This window comes from Bactrocera dorsalis, chromosome 4 (assembly GCF_023373825.1).
Source record: "Bactrocera dorsalis isolate Fly_Bdor chromosome 4, ASM2337382v1, whole genome shotgun sequence".
NCBI classification, from domain to species: domain Eukaryota; kingdom Metazoa; phylum Arthropoda; class Insecta; order Diptera; family Tephritidae; genus Bactrocera; species Bactrocera dorsalis.
The window spans coordinates 47,452,562-47,470,496 of NC_064306.1; the positions used below are offsets into that span (position 1 = coordinate 47,452,562).

At 43.8% G+C, this 17,935-nt stretch overlaps 2 protein-coding genes across 2 annotated transcripts in view; one reads left to right on the forward strand and one right to left on the reverse strand.

Moving 5' to 3' along the window:
• Positions 1 to 17,935, reverse strand: part of LOC105223047 (integrin alpha-PS1) — a 42,208-nt gene that overhangs the window by 6,743 nt on the left and 17,530 nt on the right. The window contains exons 3-5 of the mRNA XM_049454553.1: positions 17,407 to 17,540; positions 9,717 to 9,928; positions 6,152 to 6,403 (exon numbers count right to left, since the gene is read on the reverse strand). Of these exons, the coding sequence (XP_049310510.1) occupies positions 6,152 to 6,403; positions 9,717 to 9,928; positions 17,407 to 17,507 (565 nt within the window). The 5' untranslated portion in view covers positions 17,508 to 17,540. The remainder of the gene's footprint in view (positions 1 to 6,151; positions 6,404 to 9,716; positions 9,929 to 17,406; positions 17,541 to 17,935) is intronic.
• LOC125778119 (uncharacterized) lies at positions 297 to 3,211 on the forward strand. The gene is made up of 2 exons (XM_049454554.1): positions 297 to 2,510; positions 2,590 to 3,211. The coding sequence occupies exon 1, from the start codon at positions 667 to 669 to the stop codon at positions 2,344 to 2,346; it is 1,680 nt and encodes a 559-aa protein (XP_049310511.1). The 5' UTR covers positions 297 to 666; the 3' UTR covers positions 2,347 to 2,510; positions 2,590 to 3,211.

Consider the following 17,935-nt stretch of genomic DNA (forward strand, 5'->3'; position numbering starts at 1 on the left):
AATTTAACTATTTACTTCGAGGAGCAAATATCAATGACAGCATTAAAATCAGAGTATCGATTGTGGTGTGCCAGCTTATTAACAATAGATCCAACCATAGAAGTGTTGAAATTACTGCAACATTGCGGTGCAACGTATTTTAAAAATATTCAGTACCTGCTTACAATTTTACCAACTCTTCCAGTGACGACCGCTTCCTTCGAAAGAACTTCTTCAACCTTAAAAAGAATAAAAACTTTACCACGCAGTGTGATGGGCAATGAGCGGCTGAGTGCACTTGCTGTTATTGCAGTGCTCTGCGAATGGTAGGCACCTTGCCGTGGTGCAGGGGCTTAGGCGCAAGGCATTCTCGGCACCCCCCAATCTGCGTGGTTGGTGCTGATAGGCACCGCCCAGGCGGGATGTCGGGTGCCGCATGCGTGCGCTAACCAAGAGCTACCACCTCCTAATCCAGGGTGTCATGCGACCCGTGCCCATTGGATGGTTTGCAGCCAGGAGGTAAATCTGGCTGTATTATAACGGAGCCTCCCCAACACCGGGCCGAATTGGGGTGTAACTGTGGCCTTACCGCGTCAAGGGGCTCTGGCGTGGCTGACCTTCCCAGTCCCCATTTAAATATTAGACCTGACGGCTCACCCTGTTTGAGCCTAGGGTCGGAAGACACAGATGGATACAAACAAAACAAACAACAACAACAACAATAACAAGGATTTAAGGCAACAAAAACGGAGAACGGACACGGACAACGAGAAGGAAACTGATGCAGCGCTAGGCAAATCCGGTCGAGGAGCCAGACGGAAGGTGAACTTCATGGATATTCTCTCGCCGGACGAACGGGAGCTATTTGTGGAGCATGCCAAGGAGGATAGCGACGACACGCCCTCATGCAGTTGTGCTCACCTGGCAAAAAGGCCTGCGGCCGCAGCAGCAGCCACGAGCACCGCCAAGACCCCCGCCGTAAGGCGGAGCGGGTCGGACTCGGAAGAGTCACATCGGGCAGAGCCTGATGGTGCGCGCAGAAGGAGAAGGAGGCGCAGAAGAGGTGGGCAACGCCCTCTCCCAGAAGCTGGTAAGCCCGGAGGGTGCGATGACCCAAAAAGGAGGGGTATGAGCGGCGCCATTATGAGGTGGTACCTACGGTACCTGCGAGAGGGGAAGACTCCTGAAGCGGCGGAAGCTATGGCCAGAAGCAGAGGCAAAGGGAGTAGCGCACCCCCAGCAAAGGAGCGTGTCAACACCGGGTCAGCTCGCGCGGAAGGCAGCGGTACCAGTAACCGTCCGGTTGGTGCCACACTGACCGCACGGCGTGGTGATGGTAGGGCAATGCCCTCTGAAACGTATGCCCAAACAGCGAAGCGGAGTAGTGGCCAAATCACGCCGCAGGAGCCCCCCAGCTCCAAAAGGTCTAGGGGCAACGGAAACAAGGAAACCGGTAGTCAACAATCAGAACCGGCTCCCCACCGGGTGGAGGAGGGGCGGCGCAGGTATGCGGACGCCGTTAAAGGCTTGCGCATGGCTGTGCTGCCTCAGAACTACCCGGCGGAGGCGCTGAAGCCGGAGGAGCTTACCGAGCTCCAGAACCTCCTCCTGGACGAGGTCTTCAGAGGAGAGAACTTCGCGGCGTCCTTCTTGGGGGTGGAGTTCAAAGGAGGCATGCTGCAGGTGGAGTGTAAAAACGAGAGGTCTGCCAACTGGCTGCGGGAGTTTGCACCAAAGCTGGGAGGCTGGAAAGGCCCTGCCCTATGCGCGAGGAGGGCGGAGGACTTGCCCGTCATGCATAGCATGACAATGTTCCTCCCCAGAAGTGATGACAAACCCTATGAGTACGCGCTAGGTCTGGTGAAAAACCAGAACTTGGGGCTTAGCATCTCATCCTGGCGCGTTGCGAGCAGCAAGATGGAAGAAATAGGTGGAATGAAGGGATGGAGGCTGAACTTGTACATTGACGACGAGTCGTACAAGTACGTCCGGGCAGAAGGCTTCCGCCTGTATTACAGGTTTAGCACGGTGATTATGCGGCCCCACAGGTCCGCAGCCACCGGGAGCAAGGGAGCAGCAATGCCCGCGAAGCAGGAAGGAGAGAGCATCGAAAAGCAGGCCGCGTCCTTGGCGGCCCCGGAAGCAGTGCCGATGCAGGTGGATGAGGTGGCGGATCAGCCCTGCGAAAGTGGGACTGAGAGGGCAGTGCCAGCAACGACCACCGACGTCCCTGTAGAGGACCACTGCGACCAGGGAGCACAGCTCCCCTCAACACAGGAACTCCTAGACGGGCTAGGTGACCCATTGGATGGTGGCGATATAGACGGCGGGGAAGAGGGAGTACCCTTCCTCGAACCGGTTTTATGATGGCCGTCCATATGGAGATTGCCCAGGTGAACCTGCACCACGCGGCGGCAGCTTCAGCTGTAATAACGAGCAGGTTCACGGCAGAAAAGCTGGGCATACTGCTGGTCCAAGAACCGTGGACCCGCAAAGGAGAGGTTAAAGGCCTCAAAACGGAGTCAAATAAGGTAATCTGGGATCTCACAAGCGAGAGGCCTAGAACTTGCATAGTTGTCAGGAATAATATTGAATTCTTCTGTATTTCAGAGTTCCTGACGCAGGATCTGGTGGCGGTGCAAGCCAGAGACTTTGAGGGCAAAGACTTCGTCCTGGCTTCAGCCTACTTTCCAGGGGAAGCATCCACGGCACCCCCAGAGGTGGTGGAACGGCTCGTGGATCACTGTAGCAGACATGGGCTTCCCCTGATTATGGGCTGTGACGCAAACGCCCACCATCTGGAATGGGACAGCACCAACTGCAACGCAAGAGGTGAGTCTCTTTTAGAATACATAGTAGGTAGTAACTTAGTAATAGAAAATGTTGGGTGTGAACCCACATTTATAACTATAAGTAGGAGGGAGGTGCTGGACATCACCCTGAGTAATGGGCCTGCAAGGGGACTGGTCTCGGGATGGAGAGTCTCGACGGAGCCCTCCATGTCGGACCACCGTATTGTAAGGTTCTTGCTGGGGGTAGAGGTCAGGCCCCTCCCACCTAGGCGCAATCCCCGGAGGGCGAATTGGGACGCCTTCAGGGATATACTAAGTGAGGAGTTAGGCAGGGGGGAGCAGGCAGATAGTGGCACTTCCAGCCTGGGTCTGGAGATTAGGCTATCAGAGTTGAACGGGTCTCTGATTAAAGCCTATCATGGCAGTTGCCCCCTGAAAGTGTCCGGTGACAGACGTAACTGCCCCTGGTGGTCCAGGAAACTAGCAGACCTCCGGAAAAAAGTGCGCAGCTTGTTCAACAAGGCGAAGCGCACGGGGGTCTGGGCTGAATATAGGAGCTATCTCACTTTATACAACAAGGAGATAAGGTCTGCAAAGCAGACCAGCTTCAGGAGATTCTGCGAGAATGTCACCACTACGCCAGAAGCTGCTAGGCTGCATAAAGCTCTGGCAAGGGGCACAAACGACGTAGAAATAGCAATCAAAAGGAACGATGGGACGTTCACGACCAATGCAGAGGACAGAGCCACGGAGCTTCTGCGGGCGCACTTCCCGGAGACAGTTCGGGAGGACCAGTGTCCTCCCATGACCGAACACAGGCCATCCCGTGAGGATTGGAGTATCGCCAGACGGCTGTTTACGGCGGACTCAATCAAATGGGCAATGGCCTCGTTTGAGAGATTCAAGTCTCCGGGGGTGGATGGCATCTTTCCGGCGCTGTTACAACAGGGGGAGCAATTCCTATTGCCCCACCTGCTGCGGCTGTTGAGAGAAAGCCTCGCTTTGGCGTACATCCCCGAGATATGGAGGACAGCGAAGGTGATCTTCATACCCAAGGTAGGTAGGAAAGACTACTCATTGGCAAAATCTTACAGGCCAATCAGCCTAACATCTTTCCTACTGAAAACCATGGAGAAGATCGTGGACCAGGAAATAAGGATGAATGCGCTGAGGAGAGCACCGCTGCATCCGGCTCAACATGCCTACAGAGCGGGCAGATCAACGAGCACTGCCCTGTACCAGCTGACCACTGAGATAGAGAGCTCACTAGAGCATGGGGAAGTGATGCTTTGCGCGTTCTTGGATATCGAAGGTGCCTTTGACAATACGTCCCACAAGAGTGTAGCCAGGGCTCTGGAGAAGAGGAATGTGGCACCACCGGTGCGCAGATGGATACAAGCCGTACTGCGCTCCAGGGTTGCGGAGACCACAGTAGGCGATAGAAGGATACGTCTCGGCACAACTAGAGGTTGCCCACAGGGAGGTGTGTTATCCCCCCTACTATGGAGCCTAGTTGTGGACGACCTGTTAGCACTGCTAACGGACAATGGGATCCGCTGCCAGGGGTATGCGGACGACATTGTGATCATGGCCAAAGGCAAATACGAAGACACTCTATGTGACTTGGTCCAAAGAGGTCTAAACATAGCAAAGGGGTGGTGTAGGGGAGTTGAATTGAATATCAACCCCTCCAAGACGACCGTAGTCCCGTTTACGAGACGCAGGTCCCTACCTGGTCTTAGGAATCTCGCACTTGGGGGAAGTGAAATAGTGATGACCAACAGTGTCAAATACCTGGGTTTGATGCTTGACTCCACTCTGCGTTGGAAGCAACATTTAAACCTGACCGTGGTCAAGGCGACAAAGGCTTTGATGGTGTGCAATCGACTGGCGGGTAAGTCCTGGGGCTGCAAGCCAAGGATCGTCAGGTGGTTGTACACCATGATAGTGAGACCGATAATCACATATGGGGCGGTGGCATGGGCCTCAATAGCGTCTCAAACTTCTGTTAAGGCAAGACTGTTGAAGCTACAGCGTTTAGCCTGTGTCTGCATGACGGGTGCAATGCGAACCTGTCCAACTGCGGCACTGGAGGCTTTGCTCGAACTGACACCGCTTCATTTGGTTATCGGTCAGGTAGCCAAGCACACACTTCTGCAAATAACGGCGGAGGGGTGCGGAACTGGCAAGGTAATCTCATCCCGGAGGATGGAGACGATAAGTGGCTGCGTACCATTGGTCCTCCTCCCGAGGGATAACACTACAAAAACGGTCAACTTCAGGAAAAGATTCAAGGTTACCCTTGGCAGTAAAGACGAATGGGATGACTCCAACTTCGAACTGATGCTGAGGAATAGCACGCTAAGGTGGTACACCGATGGCTCTAAAATGTCAGAGGGAATCGGCGCAGGGATTGTAGGCCCACGCACTAAGCTCTCCATACCCATGGGAGAGTTCCCTAGCATTTTTCAGGCGGAAGTCTTCGCAATAAGCCAGTGTATCGATATTAACCTCCATCGCAACTATCGTAATGAGCGAATAGCGATCCTCAGCGATAGTCAAGCGGCGCTAAAGGCGATCTCTTCCTATGAGATTAAATCGCGACTAGTGCAAGAGTGCAGGGAAAGGCTGAATAGCCTTGCAGAAAAGAACCAGGTACACCTAATCTGGGTGCCTGGTCACAAAGGAATAGCCGGCAATGAGCTGGCCGACGAGCTCGCCCGCACCGCAGCCTCCACCAGGATGGTGGGACCCGAACCCTTCATGGGGGTGGGTCCCCACGCGATGAAAGAGCAGCTCCGTAAGGAAGAGGTAGAGGACAGGGAGCAGCATTGGCATCAGACTCGAGGTATGAGACATGCCAAGCTGCTAATGGGGGGTTACAACCTGAAAAGGTTCAGAACTGTGATAAACCTCCCAAGGAACAAGCTCAGGTTACTGGTCGCATGGTACACTGGCCACTGCAAACTGAATAGGCACCTGCATAGCATGGGCCTATCCTCTAGTGCAAGTTGCCGGTTCTGCGATAGGGAGCCTGAAACCCCGGAGCACCTGCTGATCGACTGCACAGCAGTCTGGAGACGCAGAGCAAAGGCCCTTGGATTGATGTGTCCGGATAGGGATCACATTGCCTCACTAGCACCCTGCAGGCTGTTGGATTTTATTCATGCGCTAGGGCTGAGTGAGTCAATGTGAGCCAGGAGAGGGCACAATAGACCAAAGGTCGCAGTGCATTCCTCAACTTTCATTCTAATTCTAATTCTAATCACCGATATTGGCGAGCGCTAATCCAAAATGACTTTCCATTGTGCCGGTCAGCTTGAGCGTCGGTTGCTCTGGCAGCATATCTTTATCGTTTTGATATATATAAACAGCGCCACCTTCGGATTTATTAAAATAGAATGGTGCGGCAATGATGAGATCCGGTTTCTGATCGCCATTAATATCGGCAGTGGTCAGTTCATAACCAAAGCTTGAACCGAATTGTTCTCCCTCCAGTATCATTTTAACGGGTATGGGATTAGTATTGGCTTTGTTAAAGATCACCACTTGCCCGTGTCCATTGGAACGCGGTGCTCCAGCGGCGTAAGACATACGATCGCCAAAGTAACGTCCACCAGTGACGGCCATGCCTGCGGTAAATAGTTTTTGGTTTTTGTAATAGATGAAAGTTATTATTTGTACTTGATGATATGTTGTATTTGTAAACCAAAAACGTAAAATTAAGTATACGTTTGTGGAAGTAATGCTAATAATTTATATTAAATTTAGAAAATCACACTGAGAACTCATTTCGAGCGCACCGGACATCCTTTGAAACATGAAAGTTGAGTTAATTGTATGAGAATCATCCAACTCCCGGAAGCAGACTATACTAGTTTTGGGTAAAATAAGCGATAGACCAAATGAAATTACGTAATACGACACGAAAGCCGATACACGAACTTAATGGCATATCTTTTCGTTATTAGTAGAGAAAGAAAAGTTCGAAAATTATTGCTTTCCGCGTAGAAAAATCAGAATTCAATTTTATCGCAAGAAACAGTTGGCAAAGGTGTGTTGGAACATCCTAGGGGCAGGCACGTAGCCAGGGGGGGGGGGCTAGAGGGCTGAAGCCCCCCCCGAAATAAAGAATCTTTTGAAACTCTTATACACAACTCAGCTCAAACCTATAACAGTCGTACGCAACTACACTAGACGGTGACTGAAAACTTATCAAAAGTCATACTTAAGCGTTGTACAGATCTCCATCTTGATATGGCGAAGTTGGTTGGACAGGGATATGACGGAGCAGCAAACATGTCAGGGCATTTAAGTGGAGTGCAAACCAGGATAAGACAACTGTATCCAAAAGCACGATATGTTCATTGCGCTAGTCACCGATTGAACCTTGCGCTTTCTAATACTATGTCATTTCCTTCAATACGGAACTGCCTTGGTATTGTCAATGAAATAGCAAATTTATTTAGAAACCATTCAAATGCAAACACAACTTTCCAGGACGTTATACAGAAGCACGCACCAGAAAGCAAAAAAAGACGACTTGTTCGCCTTTGTGAAACAAGGTTTATAGAAAGGCATGAAAGCATTATAAGCTTTGTGGAGCTTTTCAAATTCATTGTACCAAGTTTGGAAATAATTTCGAGTAAGACATGGTCCATTTCGTCTAAAGCATCAGCCTTCTTAGCAGCGATAGAGAAAAGCGATTTTTTGCTTAGTCTATTCGTCTGTGAGCAATTGTTCAGCTTAACGCTGCCACTGTCTGTGCAACTCCAAGAAAAATCTATGGATTTTGTATCAGCAATGAACCGAGCCAAAGAATTCATAAGAACTCTGCACCAGATAAGAGCGACAGCGGATGGTTTTTTCAACGATATTTTCCAAACAGCATCACAAATGTCTAAAGATCTTTTTGACACAGATCTTGTAGTGCCTAGAGTGACTTCGCGTCAAACTACTCGTGCTAATCCACCTTGCACAACCCCTGAAAGCCACTTCAGAGTTACAATATTTATTCCATGCGTTGATGCTCTGATTCAAAACATGACAGAACGTTTATTAGTGAATGAGGATATACTCTCGTCATTTCAAATTCTACTCCCAGGTTTTGCTGCAATTGATAATGCCGAAGAATTAAAAAATTTAACTATTTACTTCGAGGAGCAAATATCAATGACAGCATTAAAATCAGAGTATCGATTGTGGTGTGCCAGCTTATTAACAATAGATCCAACCATAGAAGTGTTGAAATTACTGCAACATTGCGGTGCAACGTATTTTAAAAATATTCAGTACCTGCTTACAATTTTACCAACTCTTCCAGTGACGACCGCTTCCTTCGAAAGAACTTCTTCAACCTTAAAAAGAATAAAAACTTTACCACGCAGTGTGATGGGCAATGAGCGGCTGAGTGCACTTGCTGTTATTGCAGTGCACTGGGATATTAAAATAGATCCAGATGAAGTAATTAATGATATGGCAAACAAGAAGAAAAGAAAAATATTATTTATTTAAGTTACAACTACCAAATAATTTAAGTAATATGTATATGAATTTATATTGTTTTTGTTTTAATAAACAGAAAATTTAAAGTTTATATATGTTTTTACTTCAGCCCCCCCCGAAATGAAAAGCTGGCTACGGGCCTGCCTAGGGCCTCTTTTATAGATCATTGTCGATATCCTTTCGATAGTGCTAGTATTCATATACTTCACGACTTCCAACATAATAGTCGATGTCCTTCCGAGTTTTTTATACAAAACTCTATATTTTTCAGGACGTTGTGTGTATTATTGATTGATTTTGTATATATTGACTGCACCATGTTTTATTTTAACAAAAATGTTAGGTATTGGTGCTATTATCAATGGCCTTAATAAAAACCAACCTCGAGAGACACTTAGAACGAGAAAACGATTTACAAAAGCTTCTCGAAATAATTGCCATGATCAAAAATTTGTTGAGGGGGCTAAAGGCAGTTACGGCTCTATTTCCTGATTCGCCGAAGGTATGATTGGCGAGACGTTTCAAACTCAGTCTTGCAAAGGCTGAACAATGAAGGAATGCCTGGATGTTTCCATCTCAGCTTCTTCCGACTGCATTTGCAGCCTTACAGCCCATGAATACCTGTTGGACAATGTCCAGTAAGAACTCCAACGAACGCGACTAGATGAGCTTTGCTAAAGGAAACCAGTTTAGTCGAACTTCTACGTTCTACTCTAGGAGAGAAGGACTTCGCAATAGCACAGAAACTGGTGGCTGCGGTCCAAAGTTCCAGTGCAAGAAAGCAAGACAACAAGTGAGATCCAATTAGTTCTCACTGGGATGTGAACACGGTAGAAGTGCCCCTTTGCTAGCTCATCGGCTTTGCGATTCCGCTATGACTAGGCATCCAAACGAGATCAATGATCAAGTAGCTTGACACTATTGTTAGTGAGGACATACCCACTTTGACTAACTTTGAGTGCACAGTTTGCGAGCTCAACGCAAGTGTCGATGATGTTCTAAGTAAGTCTTCAAGTTTTGACTGATTTTTGTGAGTATGGAGGGGAAATTATTACTAGAAAAACATTTCAAGAATGCCGCGATCGAGATTTGAAACAGTTTTTATTGTTAAAAATATATAAGTATATAGTACTTGAAGGTTAGACATTTGCTACTGAGCGAAGGTGAGACATTAATTACTGCGGCGCTGAAGGCAATATAATTTTTTTTCCATATTTTTAGCTTGTTTGAATTAACAAACCATCGAGTGTAATTTGCGCTCTCAGTTAAGTCAACAAGGTGGGCAAAGTATTACGTAGAGCTTTGAGGAATTGCTGTAAGCTCATTGCACGTCTCGTGGTATGCTTAAATAATTTATATTAGGAATATCGATGGTCTCAGCAGTGTTTCATTATCATTTTCGCCAATTATTTCATAATATCTATGTCAGTGCTGACTTACCCAAGTAACTGTATTTGTCCACCGGTGATGTATTTTCCAAATGATCACCATAGTACATTGTCTTATCGCGCTCCAGATATTCACCGCCAATTTCCGTAACAAACACAGTGCCGCGCCACGTGAAGGGTCCTGGGGAGCCCAGCACCATGGTGTTGTCATCCAGCAGCGCGCCTGAGGTGCCCACCTGGCAAAAGCCGTAGTCTTCGTGTTCTCTGCGCGGAATGAAAAAAGTACAAAAATAACAGTAAGCAATAAAGTGGGAAATAAAACACAAAACACTGCAGTTGGCAAAAGTGAGTCAGGTCATGGGGTTCGGGGTGAGCATTGTGGTGAGTAAATTAATTCATTACGTGCACTGGCCACAAGTACACAACTACAGTTGTGTAGGTGTCACAGGTTGCATGCCACCCACGCGAGCACACCCTGTTTTCTATAAGTACATACATGTGTGTGTGTGTTTGAACACGAAAAGACATTTCGGGGTAATGAAAAATGTACATTACTCCAACGCCAGCCGACAATGGAAAATATTGGAGTGGTCATAGACACAAAGGAAAATATGCAGATGGACGAGTGAATTAAAATTATAAATAAAAATAATTGAAAAAATGAAAAATTATGCTTGCATGTGTGCAGCACAATGGAAATTGCAAAGTGTAGCCGCCAAACCTAGAAAAAATATAAATTATAATAAAAAAATAGTTAATTTTGTTTGCAGCGAAGCTGGAATACCCCTCAAGTAAGTTTCAAAAGGACGCTACTAAAGTAGACCGATAGAGACAGCAAACGATGTCATATTTTTTCTTGCTCTGCTGACATTTCTCTTCAGTAAGGTTTGTCATTTTATTATAGAAAGATACAATCCACCAACGAGTCGATATTATTAAAATTTACTACCGAAATTCGGAGTCGGTGACATCAACTTTAAGAGCGCTACGTCGAATTTAGGGTCGTCATAGTCGTTCTGTTAGATCAACAATTCAGCGTCTAGTCGAAATATTTGATCCCGCAAGCACACTACAAAATGTTCCCCTGCTAGTAAAACAAAGAAGTGCCCGTAGTGTCGAGAATATTGCTGCCGCTGGCGCTTCAATTGAGGAAGAGCCAAATCAGTCCCTCACACGTCGTTCTCAAGCATTGGTCACCTCTTTGAATTCGTTGTGGCGAATTTTGCGAAAAGATCTTGGCTTATATCCTTACAAGATCAAATTAACGCAAGAACTGAAGCCGCTGGACCACCAGAATAGACGTATGTTCGCTAATTAGCCTGAGCAACACCTTGAAAATGATCCGAATGATCATCGAAAAATCATCTTCAGCGATTTATGGGTCGGCAGCATCCTTGGACCGTATTTCCTCCATGATGATCAAAACCGGTAGGTTACTGTGAATGATAACCGAATTCCGGTTCGAATTGGATGATATAGATTTGGATAGTATGTGGTTCCAGCAAGACGGCGCTATAAGCCACACAGCGAATGTAACAATCGCTTTATTGAAAACCAAGTTTGGTGAACGTGTTAACTCACGAAATGGCCCATTTAATTGGCCGCCTCGGTCGTGCAATTTAACGCTTTTAGACTATTTCTTGTGGAGCTACGTCAAATCTATGGTCTACGCCAACAAGCCAGCGACGATTGATGAACTTCGTATGAATGTCGAACGTGAAATTGCAGGCGTGTCTCAACAATTTATTCGGATATTGTACCGCTTCTTTGGAAAATACTCTAAGCCAAATTTTGTGAAGATATCTTGTCAAATAAAAAAGTTTTCGATACAAGAGCTTGATTTTGATAGATCAGAAAATATTAGCTGGTATGGCAACTATATACCATAGTGGTCCAAACAGAAAAGCTTGTTCGAAGATTATAGCAAGGCTTTGAAAAATAATGTATGTCAAATTTCGTGATGATAACTTGTCAAACAAAAAAGTTCGCCATAAAGGACCTTAATTTTGATCGATCAGTTTGTATGACAGCTATAGCTCAAAGAGGTCCGATATAGGTGGTTGCAACTAAAGTAGCTTCCTGGGGGGAAAAGAATGTGTGCAAACTTTTAGTTTGATATCTCCAAAACCGAGTGACTTGTTCGCGTATATACAGGCGGACTGACGGACAGAGAGACGGACATGACAAAATCGATGCGGCTCTTCACGTTGATCATTTCAATATATTTTGAAGGGTATTCAACGTTTCTTGCTGGGTTTTATAAACATCGTGGTAAACTTAAGGTATATTAAATAAGTTCAGGATATAACAATAAAATGAAATGAAAAATAGTGCTGCATACTCGTAAAATGAAATAGTCGATCGGGTTAGGTCATAGGAAGGCAACCAAACAGTGGGCATGGCATGCCGGTGATTTTTTATGGTTATAAATTTAAACAATTCCAACTTAATGGCTGCAACAACAACAGCACCTCAACCGAATGGCCTCAACTATTGTTGTTTCGGCCACAGGTTGGAGTTTGCCGGCAATGTTGATTTGTCTATTGTGTCTTTTATACGTTTATTGCTGTTGCAAATGCCTTTGTAATGACTTCATAGCAAATTGAATTGCTTGCCCCAAATTTGTTGCGGCTATGCCACTGGACACCGATAGGCTACTACATAAATATGTATCTACAATGTTCATTTGTATATTTTTCAACTAAATGTGGCAAGCTGTAATGATTTATGTGGCATATTGTCACCGTGCGCCTGTGTGCTTAGTAGAAGTGCTGAAATTAATTTGCACAAATTATACACGAAATTTGCGAAATGGTGTTTTTGACCTCATTGCCAGCGCACGAACACTGAACGCCCTCAGCTGGCGGCATAACGACAATCGTTTTACGGATCTTTAATTTAAAAGCGAGCAGTTTAAGGTGTGTAATTACTGCGTTAAAGTGCTTACTTTAATTATGCACAGTACGTTTTTCGCTGAGTTGTTGTTGTACTGCAATAAAGGATAATGACAAGTGCTCTCAGCGGGATGCGGCGCTACCTTCAATGAGGCGCCACATACAATATGTTGTCACGCGAAGGTGCAATCATTAAAAGTTTTTTAGATAAAAAGCTCAAAGGGTGTAGCACAAGGTCGTCGTGTGTGAGATGAACTGATATTAGTTGATGGTATGCACACCGCTAGAACACTTTCCTTGAATGTCGCAGGGACTCTTATCACTTTAACATATTCTTAAATGCTTTCTTTCTTCTTAGTATGAAATGTTCATGCAGTAGAGCCTGCAATATCCATACGAGTATATTCGAGCACTAGACAGCGTTTCAGATCTAGAACATTGCGAAATGAGCCTAATCTAAGATGGCTTGTAACGTCTGGCCCTTTATAGAGCAGCATTTGGTTTCAGTAATATGGGAAGGAAGAATGTAAATATGCTGCCCAACCAACAACCGAAAGTTTGTATCGTTTTTTAAGCTTATGAGTTTAAGTGAACATTCATCATTGTCTTTAAATTTATAGAAAATATGGGGAGATGGGGGGAGAATGCTATAGATCGTGGTGAAAACTGACGGCTATTATTTTCTCCACTTAATGAGGTGTATGGAGCCATGTGTTGAAGTTCATGTAAGTGAGGAAAGTTCTCAGAGCGTTAATCACTTGTGAGTGGCCACAAATGTTTCTTTTACATAAGGCTTAAGTAGCTCACGTCTACGGGTCTTAGACCAAGTATCCTCTGAGTAGCCGAAAAACATCCGTTTGAAGGCGAGCTATAGAAAGAAGACGAATCATCCCTCCACTAGGTTGTGCGCTGGGACACGTGGCCCCGCCACTTAAAAAAATCCCCAATGAAAAGTTCAAAACAGCCTCGGATGCTACTTCGGACTAAATTGAGAAGAAAAGTCCTCTCTTGTCACTCATCATCCCCGTGCTGCTATATGGTGCAGAGGAAAGGACGAAGATGACGTCTGATGAGTCTGATGAGATGAGCTTTCGAGAGATCGGTTCTGTTGAAGATTTATGGCCTTTGCACATTGGCAACGGCAAATACCGCAGTCGATGAAACGATAAGCTATACGAGAAATACGGCGACATTGGCATATGTCAGCGAATTAAAAAACAGTGGCTGCGCTGGCTGGATCATGTCGTGCGAATGGAAGAAGACACTCCAACTCTCAGAGTATTCGACAGACTGGGGTAAGCAGAGGAAAAGGAAGGCCTCCACTACATTAGAAAGACTAGGCAGAGAAGGACCTTGCTATATTTGGAAACTACGCCTATAGAGTAGAAGAAGAAGGAGGAGGTCATCAAATGTGATGGGCTCAAAAAATCGATTTGTGGACATTACGGTTCGCTCGTTCCCGATCTGGAAATTTCGATGTGAAAGATACACCTCGCGCTGTTCGACTTATCGTTGAAAAAGTAGATGAAATTATGGAAAATATTGACCAGGACTATCACATGAATAGCCATGAGATCGCTAAGGAACTTCACACTCATCATCAAACGGTTTTGAACCATTTAAAAAAGGCTGGCTATAGAAAGAAGCTCGATGTTTGGATACTACATTAATTGACTATGAAAATTTTAATGGACCGGATTGACATCTGTGATTCTTTGCTGAAACGAAATGAAATCGAACCATTTCTGAAACGAATGGTAACAGGAGACGAAAAGTGGATCAAATACGATAATAATGTGCGAAAAAGATCATGGTCCAAGCGTGGTGAAGCTCAACAAATGGTCGCAAAGCCAGGATTGACGCCTCGAAAGGTTATGCTGAGTGTTTGGTGGGATTGGAAAGGAATCATCCACTATGAGCTGCTCCAGCCTGGTTGAACGATTGATTCTACATTTTACTGTCAACAACTGATGAGATTGAAGCAAGCAATCGAAAAAAATGGCCAGAACTGATCAACAGAAAGGGCTTCGTCTTCCATCAGGACAACGCTAGACCACACACATCTTTGATGACGCGCAAAAAGTGGGAGAGCTTGGCTGGAAAGTTTTGATCCCTCCACCATATAGCCCTGATCGTGCACAATTGAACTACCATTTGTTTCGGTCAATGCAGAACTTCCTTAATAGAACAAAGTTGGCTTCAAGAGAAGCCTGTGAAAATTACTTGTAGCAGTTTTTCGCCGAGAAACCAGAAAATTTCTATACTGATGGAATAATGTCTCTAGCGGAAAAATGGCAAAAAGTAGCCGACCAATATGGTATAATGGTATATTCATTAAAGTTAATTATAAATATAAAAAAAATAAATTCAAGTTTGATAAGAAATACGAAACGACTTTTTAGACTACCCAATATAGATACATAATGTGTTTGATAAAGCTATTTTAACAGTCACGCGTGAGAACAAGAGAAGCTCTAGGTTGCCGCAGAGAAAGAGGATGCTTGCTATACATTGAATTAAAAAGTAAGATGGTCATTAACGTAACCTTGGCAATAACAATAACAGAAACGTCAATATAGTCTTGGCAAAATATTCTGGATGACGAAACCGACAGATCTAGATAAGACCAATACATTTGTTAACAGTCAAACCATCTCAAAAACAGAACACCGCTAAAGCATATTTACTATTCCTATACAAGTACATAAGGAAAATATATATACATACATATGTAACCAATGACGTAACAAATTATGAAGAAAGGAAATAATAACTAAATATGACACATCAAACTGTTAGATAATATAATTTATGCACAAATATATAAAATAGCGAACACCAAAAGAACTAACCAGCAAGGACGATGAGATAATGAGTTGACTTTATGCGAAACTGCGTAAGTCGCGACGACTTGCCACCCCAGCCACTCATAAACCTTGACTATGTAAATGTAAATTTGGCATGCAACACAAGTGAAAAATTATGTAAGCAAAAGCTGTAGCTGTGCAGGCATGCTATGACGTTGAACTAAAGGAAAAAATATATGTATTAATAACAATAAAAAAGGACAACTAACTGCTCACTTTTGCATGGAAAAAAGTGAATGCGGGTCAAAACGTGGGTATGGTCAGCTGTCAAATGCGGCACTGCGTAGTTTGTGCTATGCTTAGTAAGACAGTGCGCACAACGCACGCACACACAGCCAAAACAAAACAAAGCATATTTTAGTAACTTTTTTTTACATTTTTATCTATGAGAAATCGAGATGGGTACACACCCTCACAACACTGTTTGCTACATATTTTTTTCACACATTTTCCTGTGACGTAAAGTCATAAAAAACAATTCAGCACGCTGCCACACGCTGCTTTGCCTTGACATATTTTTCTTCCAGCGCGACTATTTTTTCCACTTTCGTTGCTGTTTTGCTTTCTTATATATTTGTGTGTGAAATGTTCAGTGTTTACCAATTTACATATTTGCTTTGTTTACAAAAAGGTGTCCTTAAATAGACCACATATTATGTATGTATGTGAGTATGGATGGGTATCCTTTGGAGTCCGTTTAGTGACGTTTGTGATAAATGAATGTGATTTCAATTATGCAAAGTAGTTTTGGCCTCATTTCATAATATAATATTTTAACATAAATTTTCTGCCTTTGTATATAGCATATTATTATAACTTCATAATCAATTTGGCGTGAAATATATTCATAAGCTTCACGGTCGTCCCATATCGGGGTGTGAGAAGGTCAGTTAGAACATTATAAGTCCCATTGAGTATGCTGTTATTTATGTTTTTGTTGTAATTTATGTTTGCATTTTAGCGCACGAAAATAAAGTTTCAACACACATACACAAAATTAAGTATGTTTTTAAGGTCGCGCGCCTATGGGTAGGCAACGTTTTTTGCAAAACCGTCTTTATAGACCAAGTTAGAGCGAATTTTTGCTTCAAAATAACAAAACTAAATTAAAATAATCCATAATTTTATAATAATAAGTTCTCTTTCACATGCTTTACACTAATTATGGGCACAAAATATATGTACAATGGCGAAAATATGGTTATAAGACGCTTGAATTCTTAATAAATGAATTTAAAAACAAGAAAAATTTTAACTTCGATTGCACAGCAGCTATAATACCCTTCACAGTTGCTATATACAGGCTATAAAAATGCATAAAAGGGTATTAAAAGATCTCTATCTTGATTTTGTTGGATTGTACGGAAGCTAACGGGTTTTTCAATAAGAGCACTACAAAAGTATTCTTTGCATGACCACCACGGGCACGCTTCAAGAAGTCCAGACGCTGGACCCAATTTTCTTTGGCATAATCAATCATAAATCGGCCGATGCTGCTGCGATTTCACGTTCGATATTCGTACGACGTACATCAATCGTCGCTGGCTTGTTGGCAGTTCGGTAGTAAATTTTAATTAATAAATTTCGACTCGTTGGTGGATTGTATATCTTTCCATGATGAAATGGCAAATCTTACTGAAGAAAAATGTCAAAAAATGGGGAAAAATATGTCGTCGTTTGCTGTCCCTATCGGTCTACTTTTCTAGCGTCGCCATGAAAAACCCTTTACTTGCTTCATGGTATAAATATATAACAAATAAAATTCCCTCAGTTCATAGAAATAATTTATAGTGTCAACAAAATTATAGTAAACAACAACAATATAGAATATGCACAAAAAAACCGGTGCATATAAAAGCAGACAATTGAAAAAATTAATGTACAGTTTAACCACCCAAAACCAACATTTTTTTATCTTAAAAGGAATAATTAAAAAAAAAAATAAAAAAAAAATTATTATATAATACAAATGAGTACCCACCTCGCCACAGTGCGACCTTTACACGGCTCATACACTTCATCATAAGTCAATTCATTGGTCAGCACATAGCAGAGACCTTGGCCATAGCGATTCTCCATCATTTTGGTGACGTAACGATGCGCGCACACGAGTGCCTGTGGAACAACAGAAAAAAAAAAACACAAAACAAGACAAAGAATTTAAGTATAAAAAACCAACAATAACAGATGATAAATGTAGCGTAATAGAAAAAAGTTATGTGGCAACAATGGCACTTATGTTTGGAACTAGAGGAGACACCACCCAAAAAAATAATAATTCACTCTCAGGAGCTACTTCAGTTCACATAACAGAAGAAAATGAGTTGGGAAAATTGCTTAGAACTAATATGTGATTTATCGCCTCCAATGCGGCTAAAGAAAGCGCTGTTTACCTTAATTAAGTCATTAACGATTTATGTTTATGTTAACAATAACAACAATAATGGCGGCGTAAATGACCGTTCAGCACACACCTCACCAGCTAGTTGGTGAGTGAATGGGTTTCGATC